This window comes from Tursiops truncatus, chromosome 14, assembly GCF_011762595.2.
Source record: "Tursiops truncatus isolate mTurTru1 chromosome 14, mTurTru1.mat.Y, whole genome shotgun sequence".
NCBI lineage: Eukaryota > Metazoa > Chordata > Mammalia > Artiodactyla > Delphinidae > Tursiops > Tursiops truncatus.
This window is the reverse complement of record NC_047047.1, coordinates 22,135,271-22,144,839: the sequence shown is the minus strand read 5'-3', so window position 1 is coordinate 22,144,839 and position 9,569 is coordinate 22,135,271. Positions and strand designations below refer to the sequence as shown.

The 9,569-nt window shown below is 35.7% G+C and overlaps 1 protein-coding gene across 1 annotated transcript; it reads right to left on the bottom strand.

Moving 5' to 3' along the window:
- Nucleotides 1-1,258: 1,258 nt before the first annotated feature.
- On the bottom strand, nucleotides 1,259-5,639 carry LRRTM4 (leucine rich repeat transmembrane neuronal 4). Its single transcript, XM_073791193.1, has one exon. It carries the CDS (start codon nucleotides 5,613-5,615, stop codon nucleotides 4,092-4,094), a length of 1,524 nt encoding a protein of 507 aa, XP_073647294.1. The 5' UTR covers nucleotides 5,616-5,639; the 3' UTR covers nucleotides 1,259-4,091.
- Between the last annotated feature and the right edge of the window lie 3,930 nt (nucleotides 5,640-9,569).

The window sequence follows — 9,569 nt, the reverse complement described above, 5'->3', positions numbered from 1 at the left end:
AACTTTGTTTTCTACAGCTTTATATTAGTAAAGTGTATTAAACTCAGTGATACTGGGCCTGCTTCACTTAGAATCCTCTTTGAGTATATTATGATTTTTAGTTATTGGAAATTCATTCAGTATACTTCAAAATGTCAATTTCTACAGTGTAGAAAGAAGTTAATATTCCCCTTTAAATCAGTAGTTTGGATATGACCTAATACCTTCAATAAATATAAGTTGTTAGAAATGGTCTATACCACCCACTGCACAGCAGTGAAAGAAATAATATAAGCCCTAAATGACAACCAATTTATTTTTATTTTACTTGACTTTGAAGAGTGTAACCAAAATACTAAATATTTGAAAAATATGTACCTTAGGGTCACCTATATTCCCATTTCCCTAATGACAGCACTATTAGCATTATGGGATCATTAAACTTTATATTTTAATTACTTCTTCTTTAAAACACTCTGAACGCAGGATCTTTTTAGAGACCACTTTCATTCATGTTAAGGTTTTACCAATTTCAATTTTTTTTAATTCAAAAGGCAAACTCTCCTGGCTTATATTCACAATTACTAATTTTATAAAAGTCCTTGCTATTTTCAGCTGATAAAACATATCCTAGAAGAACCAGGTATTCAAAATTTTGTTTTGTATAATCTTTAAGTAAAAATTTGTTATGCAAAATGAAGTAACTTTATAATTCTTATAATTTTTTATGAGCTAAAGCTATCCAAAGTTTCACAAGCTATTTTCAAAAGTAAGTATTTGCAATTTTCTCTGTCAGTGGCACTAAGTTTTAGACAAAGCTGTATCCTTTTGGTTTTAAGTTCTCTTCTCTGAGCACATATTGAGAACAAATTAAATGATTCAGTTCAACCAAGCACACTGATCCACTCAAAGTATGACTGAAATGTATCTATCTATTGGAGTTGTGCCATATATCATATTAATTATTCATAGCTATCTACTCTATCCCTCTTTTATAGATATAAGAAAGTTTTACTGCCTAAATTATTATGATATTCTCCTTCAGATTATTATCATATAATGTGCACTTGGAACTTTAAAATTTTAAATTTATAAAGATCAGAGCCAAAATTATTTACTTTATAAATTGCATGCTAGATGTGTGTGGTGGCTCACAGACATTATTCTAAGGAAGACTGTTAATATTTTTATTTTCTTCTCAAAGGAAATAGACAAAATGAATATTTTAACTATATTTAGATTATGATAATTGAAGGTAACATCAACAATATAAGTGAAATTTTCAATTTAATGTAATTTTTTTCAAGGCACTATCTTAGAAAATTAGCATTTGGTGCTAAGTTTTCTAGTTAAATATTTATGGCTTTATTGGGTAGAGTTGGATGTTTTGAATAAAAAACCTACCTCACAAAAATGTATTATAAATATATTAATGGTTCACTATTTTTCTAAGCTATTGATACGTGAGGTTTCTCAAAACACCACCAGACCTAAACTCTGCATACCTCCACTGTCCTAAAAAGTCATAAACTTGGGCAAATCGATTCTCTCTTTTGGCTTCATTTTGTAGAGAAGTTTTCTCAACAAGAGAAATTTGACTCTGGGGTGACAAAGAAGTAAGGGAAAATTATTGTTTTCATAACAATTTCTAAGAATCTACTTTTCCTTATTTCTTACTTCTATCTGTAACTGTAATACACTGAACATTGATTACATTGACAAAAAGGAGGAGTGGCAGCTACACTTTGTTTCTGTGTATTTGTGTTTCAAAACAAGTTAATATTCATTTAACCCATAGCTTTATTGGACCCCGAGCACTCAGAAGTGGAGTTAATGATCTCAGATGTATAGCCAACCATTTTCTACTTTTTAGGGCATGGAGAGTTTGACTACTTGAGTAGGGCTACCATTTCAACTCAACAGCTTCATTATAACATTTAATTAATTTTTTCATTACTTAATGCTGTAACACCACACCCAACCCCAACAATGTCACTGCAATTTCAGGACCATAAACATCACTCTACAGAACACATATAATATCAAAATGTATTTTTAAACACTTTTTTACAGAATGAAATATGTTTTTATTTTGTTTCTATCATGGTAATGCCTATGGTCTTTAAAGGATAATCTCTGGAATTTAAGATCTCTGGAAAAGTTTTAGAACCACTTGTTCTGAAGTGCTAGCTCTTTAAGAATATTTCTTGGTGATTCTTACAAATAAAAATCACCATTCTAATATAAACGTTAAGAGAAAATGAATGAATGGGACTGGATTTTCCTTTTCTTTTTATATTACTAGTTTTTAAGAAGATCTCAAAATAGAAGACAAATCTAGAATAAAGCAGGATGAACTTGTTTTACTAATATTCACAAATATTATATAAATGTCAGCCTGCAATAGAAACATCAATCCTTGTTAGACTTTTATATAAATTTTTTTATTCTCTTTAATTTTTAAGGGCAATTATTCATACAGCTTTCTTTCAGGAATTTGTCTGGGATTACTTTTCTTATTTTCAATCAAAAAAAAGAGGAGAAAATGAACTCTGCGAAGAATGGCTCCATATTCCAAATTACACTGAGCTGGAGATTACTTCAGACTCAGTGCTTTGTCTGAAAACATTTTCATTAGCATCTGCGTTTAGGATTATGGAAAGATTTGGGAATATATTATCAAAGAGCAATTTATATTTTTCAACTCTTATAACTAGTATTAAAAAGGGCAAAGTCTTTAAATTGTCATTAAAACTTTCTTTCGAAAAAGCAGTCATGTAAAATTGGATACTAAGATGACGCAGAGCCAGAACTTTACCTCTCTTTACTAATTTATTCTTGTAACAAGGCCTAGGCAGTCACAGTCTTTGCACTTTTTGATCAACTTTACCAAGTGAAGAATAATTTGCATCCAGTATTACTTATTAACAAGTTGGAAATCTGTGACCATTTTCCTACTCATAAACACATTCCTATATATGACCTTTAAAATTAAATAATCAGACACTGATCCAAACTTATTCTCATGAAAATGAAAATAGTATAACATGAAATGCCTTCATTTGAGGTGATTGTTACAGAAAGGGAAAATACTCAGAACCCAAATCTCTCTCTTTTTATTTATAACTATTTGCATCATTTAGTTTTGGATTAGTTTAACAAGAATACACATTATGTCTTTGGGGATGACAGCAACACTGACAAACAGTCCCTGTTATGTTTGTCATTATGTTATTGCTAAATCATCCACAACATCATGACCTGATTTTAGTTACCAGGGACAAAGCCAAAATGTAGAATTTAAGTTTCATTCTGATTACATACATAAAGCCAGCACTTAAGAAAACTTTTGAAAAGTGATCTATGTCCAGTAATAAAAAAACAAAAAGTAAAAAGGAAAGTAAAGGAGGAAGGAAGAAAAGAAAGAAAGGAAGGGAGAAATAAGGGAAGGAAGGCAGGAAGGTAGGAAGGAAGGAACGGAGGAAAAAACACATCTTTAAATGCCTTAATACAATTACACAATAGGCCTGACATTCTCTATGCTGGTATAATAACTAAATGGCAAGTAACACAGAAACAGTTATCCCTATGAGATCCCTGCTGCATGCTTTAATTAAAACTAAAAAATGTACAACAAAATCAACCCTTGGGTAAATTGCTCTTTGGTTTAAATCTTCATTACCTCCTGGAATTTTGGTAAAGTCACTTTGTTTTTAAATTAAGCTGGCCCCTCCTTCTTTACTTGATTACAAAAGTCAAACAACAAGAACCAGACATAAATTTTAGGATGAAAAGAGTTTTGTGTGTATGTGTGTTTGTAAGTCCAACCCCTGTATACAAACTGTTGAAAAACAGATGTTTTAACATAGTGCTTTATTCCAACTTAATATCATCCTTGAATGAACTTCCTTCAAGTTTCAACCATTTAAGGAAAAAAAAAAAAAAGCAGTCAATTTCCTGGTGGTTGTAATTTAATTAAGTAACCTTTCACACTGAGCAAAACCCAAAAGCAAAAGGGTCATTACTCTTTCTAGTGATTAGAGATACCTCTAGAGCTTCAAACATTTACCTCTCCTTTCCCACAGTAGAAACGCTTTTAGGAGGATCATGGTTCATACCTCACATTCCCTGGAGCCAGAGATGGTATATGTGCAGGGCCCAGATCCATTTACCGATATATCCATGGTCTCAGAGTTTGTAGGCTTGTAGTCCACATAATACTCCTGTAAAGGGGAATTCATTTGTCTTTCAGACTCTCTGGTCTTTTTCCGCCGCCTCTTCATAATAGAATGTTGCTGAAGTTGTTTCATGCTGGCTGGGTAGCGTTTCCAAGACACATAGATTACCAAGAGGATCATGGCCACCGAAAGAAAGAGAGCCACGCTCCCTGCAATAATTTTGTGAAATGAAACATGCTCATACTCTTGCTCTGTGCCAGGAATCTGAAACCCTGGGGAAGGGCTTGGTGTTTCAAGAGTGGACTGGCTGGGGTCAGATTTTGAGGTTGTCGGTTTAGGGATAATTAAAGGCTTCTGGGGAGTTTGGGGCACAAGCTGTGATTTTTCTGTGTTGACCACCTGGACTTCAGAACAGATATTATATGTTTCCACTGCATCACTAACCTTTTCACCTTGGATATGCTTAGGTCCTGCACATATCATGGTGCTTTCCTTATTTCCTTTAAAATTCTTAAGCCAATAAAATAGAGGACAAATGCTCCGACTGCATTCCCACATATTCCCAGACAAAGTGATGGATATTAATGATATCCACGCATTGACAGTTTCCTGTGAGATGTTGGTAAGCTTGTTGGAATCCAAATTCAATTTTTGCAAATTGGGCAAACATTTAAATGTGCCTGGCTCAATTCCTTGGATATCATTCCCTGATAAATCCAAGTTGTGTAAGGAACTCCAAGTCCATGTCAAGCCTTGGCTAATGGAGCGAATCCTGTTCCATTGTAAGTAAATTGAGCGGAGGTTGAAGAGACGTGGAAAATGAGCAAAGTTGATCTTGGAAAACTGATTGTGCTCCAAGTGGAGCTCTTTTAACTTCAACAGGCCAGCAAAAGCATTTCTGGACAAGCTTCGAAGACGATTATAACCCAAATCCAGAAAGTCGAGATTTCGACAGTCTTGAAAAACTCTGATGGGCACTGTCTTTAACGAGTTAGATCTCAAGTGCAAAATGATGAGTTTCCGAAGGCCTTTAAATTGTTCAGATTGCAATGTCTGAAGCTTATTGTAGGAGAGGTCCAGACTGCGGAGATTGGGAACCGGGTGAAATGTTTTATTGTGCAGATAGGTAATTTTGTTGGAGCTTAGAATTAATTCTTTCAGTCTACGGATCCCTTGAAATGCATCTTCATCCACTGAGCTAATGTAATTATGGTCAAGATAAAGCCATATAAGCTGGTTAAGGCTGGCAAACTGATTGGATTTGAGTTTCTGAATGCTGTTGAACCTTAATGATAAGCCTTGTGATCCTCCAGAAATGTTCTCAGGGATATCTGTGAAAGCATGAGACTCACAGTACACAATTTTGCCATCACATCTGCAGTTCTTTGGGCAAGCTTTCTGAGCCCCCGTGAGCATAACAAGCAGCAGTGTAGGAAGTAGCACTAGCACTACACGCATGCCTCTCAGCTGCGTAATTAAATGGAAACCTACAATATTAAAAGAAGACAAATGCACATTGTAAAGCTATTAATGTAAATCACCACCAGCTTACCAATATCAGGGGCATTTCATCTAGTGTAGTAATGGGACAGTTGATTTAAGAACAATGTATTTGACACTTAAAGCTTTATTTTCTTCAGTGTTGCATGTTTGCTATTTAGGTTTCATGTTTTCTTCCTTGATTTCCAAATCGCCACAGTGTCATAGAACTAAGCACAACTTCCTGAGTTTCAGGAGTTCATACGTGCATCAAACACTGAAAAACACCGAGCCTATCGTATCACATAATGGCGACATTTAATAACATCAGTGTTTGGCTAGTCACTCTACTGAACACCAGTACTAAAAGGAAGAGTACTAAGTCTTCTGGTAATGGGAAAAATGTATCTTAGTAAGCCCTGTACTTGTACATCTTTCTTAGTTGAGTAAAGAGGCTGTGATTTGGCAAAGGAGCTTCAGTAAACTGTCAAGGTAACCCAAGTTCTCCTTGCTTGAAATTGCATCCTTATTGCATAATGAGATAACCATATAGGAGCTCTGAAAAAATGTCCCTGGGACCAGTATAAACAGCCAGTGAAGCATGGTATGAAGACTAGTAACAGCAGGAGGTACTCTCAATGTGTTAATAAGCATATATGCTCTCAACGTTCAGGAAGAGATTCCTACTGAGGCTCTCCTGCTCAGTGATCACAGGCTCAGTGTCCTAACTACTAATAACACAGAACACTCCAAAGCTATGACTATCAAATTCTTATTAAATATTTGCATAAAATACAAAATAATCTTGGGTAGCACTAGTTTTTTTCTGATATATTTAACACAGTTGGTTTTGCAAATTTGGAGGATAAACAAGCAGAGAAACAGCAGACTATTATTTCCCCCCATCCCAACCTGTTCAAATTTCTCACGACTTTTTTTTCTCCCCAACCTCCATTAACTTCAGAAAACCTGCAAAGTTGCAATCTATTGGCACTTATGCTGCATTTCCAAGTCATAGCATGTTAAAGGACTTCTTTCCTCTATCAACAGTAGATTTATTATTTCTTAGCGGTGAGGGGAAAAAAAAGTACCTTGTGCTGCAGTTTCTTTATTAATCTTAAATATTCACGTTTTTAACCAAGAGGCAATCAGCCAAATCCCTAATTTAAAAAACAAAACAAACAAACAAAAAAACACTTCTTTTACTGTTAAGAGTTTTTTGTTTCTTTTTTCTTTTCTTTTTTTTTTTTTTAAATTTGAAACCCGATCTTGCTCTCTGTCCTCTTGCCAGCTACAGACTCATTGAAATACATTCCAGCTCTCCCAGACAGGAAAAAGGGGTGGGGGGGGGAGCCAGTCACACTTGAAAAAATAAAACTGGCAAATGACTGCTGGAAATTTGGAAGCTGTGTTCAGGGTACATCTTCAAAGATAAAACAAGCCTTTGTGCGACCTCTGATAAAGTAATGACCCCACCCCTACACACACGCAGTAAAGTGTTAACAATCTTCCTGACAGCAACCAGAAATACAAGCATGGTTAATATTATCAAGAAATAGAAGGAAACATAACATTTATCTCATGCTCAATTCCCAAGCCAGGATACGCATTCGGAAGAGACAGTCTGAAAAATATTTCTCCAGTCTGTTTAAGTCCATGTTATGCATTTACAGTTTAAAAAAACGAGAAAAAGGAAAATGATCTAAAAATATAATAGCAACTATAGTGAGTCAACTGGCAAACTCCGAGGCTGCCGCTTTTTGCCTGTTTTCCCGTCTTTTATCAGCTAATGCCACGACTGAGAATACGAAGCCAAGAGGATCAGCTTTACTAAGAAGGAAACAACAAAAGTTCACTTACCCATCCTTTGTCATCCAAAACGGTTCCCCCCTCTCTCAGCTTTCTTCTTGTTTGGTCTCACGTGTTGAAACCACCACCACCTTCATGATACAGTGCGGCTGTCATTCACACCATTCTGATCCCACATGTCAGCTAGTAGCCCCATACAAACTTCCCCAGAGGGGACAGACAAAAAATATATATATACATATAGGAAAAAAAAAAAAAATCAGCACGTAGTGGGATGGGGGGCAGGGAGAAGGAAGCAGTTGGGGGGTGGGGGAGGGCCTCTAGGCTCTGAGCATCATTGTGTAATTCACCAGAGACCCATCAGCAGTAATTGGCAATCTGTGCAAAAGAGCTACAGCCCATCTCGAAGGTAACCAACTTCTCTGTAAAAAGAGAGGAAAAAAAAGAAAAAGAAAAAGAAAATCTTCAGAATACCTGGCATTCCTTATTGTGCTGGCTTTTGCCATTCCCAGATAAAGCAAATCATCCTCTGGATTTTCAGTTCTTCAAGCAAGTAGGCCTCCTGTGCTGTATGAGACCCCAGTTTAAAAGCTATGCAGGCTAGGTTTATCCATTTAGCTGGTCAGGTTTAAAGTGTTTTGTAGCTGTGCTGAGAGGCAGGCCTTGTCTAATTCAGAAGGCTTTCCAGAGACTGATGTTGCTCAGAGCTTGTTGGTGCTAATGCTTGAGTTTGTGATACACTGAGTGCCCTCCGCTGGAGAAAACAGATTGCACATTAAAGACAGGAACAAGTGAGCCTGTCAGTGGTGTGCAGCCTTCCCTCTCTCAGAAAGGGAAATTAAAGGCACAGGATCACTTTTTTTCTCCGATAATATATGTTATGAAAGGTTTATGCCAAAGAGTTCCATTCAGTGATTTCAAATATTAAGTAAAATACTGCATCTCTAAATATTATTCAATTAGTAGTTTTTAAAGTTTCCTTGACCTGATTTTTTTCTACATATATCACAGGGGATATATGTTTTTTAACAACAGAAATAATTTCAGTTTTAGTTTTGTTGATGTTGTTTTGTTCTATTTACAGAGTTTTAAGCAAACCAAAAAGAGAAACAGTCTTTTTTAGTAGAATTATGTTTATTTTCATTCAATAACTTAATTCAGCCTGTTCAATGTCCATATTTCCATTACTCTCTTGATGGGTCATATGGACAGAGTGCTCAACAGGTATAAACAGCCCAAACTGAACCTCATTAGCCATATATGCAGAATTCTAATGCATTAGCCAGGAATTAATAGAGGCCTTTCCCTTGAGAATAAAGTCATACTCAAGGGAAAATATCATGTTTAAAGATAGTTACATTAAAAAAATTTAGGTCTAACTTTTAAATTCCCAACTTTTGATAATAAAATATATTCTGCAGTTTTGCACATTTATTGAGCAGTCTAGATCATTACTTTCAAAAGTGCACATTTATGGCCTAAAACAGTCATCTTTAAATACTATACTACCATATGTGCATGTAACTAAGAGAGACAACGTTAGGTAAGAGAATTCCTGCTTCACATCCTTATTGCAATCACTGTCTTTAAAACTCATTTACTTTTTTTTTTTTTTTTTGCTGTACGCGGGCCTCTCACTGCTTTGGCCTCTCCCGCTCGGAGCACAGGCTCCGGACACGCCGGCTCAGCAGCCAAGGCTCAGGGGCCCAGCTGCTCCGCGGCATGTGGGACCTTCCCAGACCAGGGCACGAACCCGTGTCCCCTGCATTGGAAGGCAGGCGGACTCCCAACCAGTGCACCACCAGGGAAGCCCTCATTTACATTTTAATGCAAGGTTTTTCCTATGCAAGTCAGTTATCATAATGGGCAATTCCAGAAAAACAAAAGCATGTGAGTTCTACATCATTGTTGTATTTCTCTAATTTTTGCAGAATATCCTCAGAATTAGAAGGGATAAAATGATATAATACCCAAAATATGTATTTTTTTTAAATGACACACTTTCCTTAACTTGTACTAAACTTTTAAAATAATTGTATAACTCATTACCTCCATTTTGTTTCTTTTCTTATTTATTCCATAATCTTCTGGGAGATAATTTTTTGGAACAATCTAGAATAATGA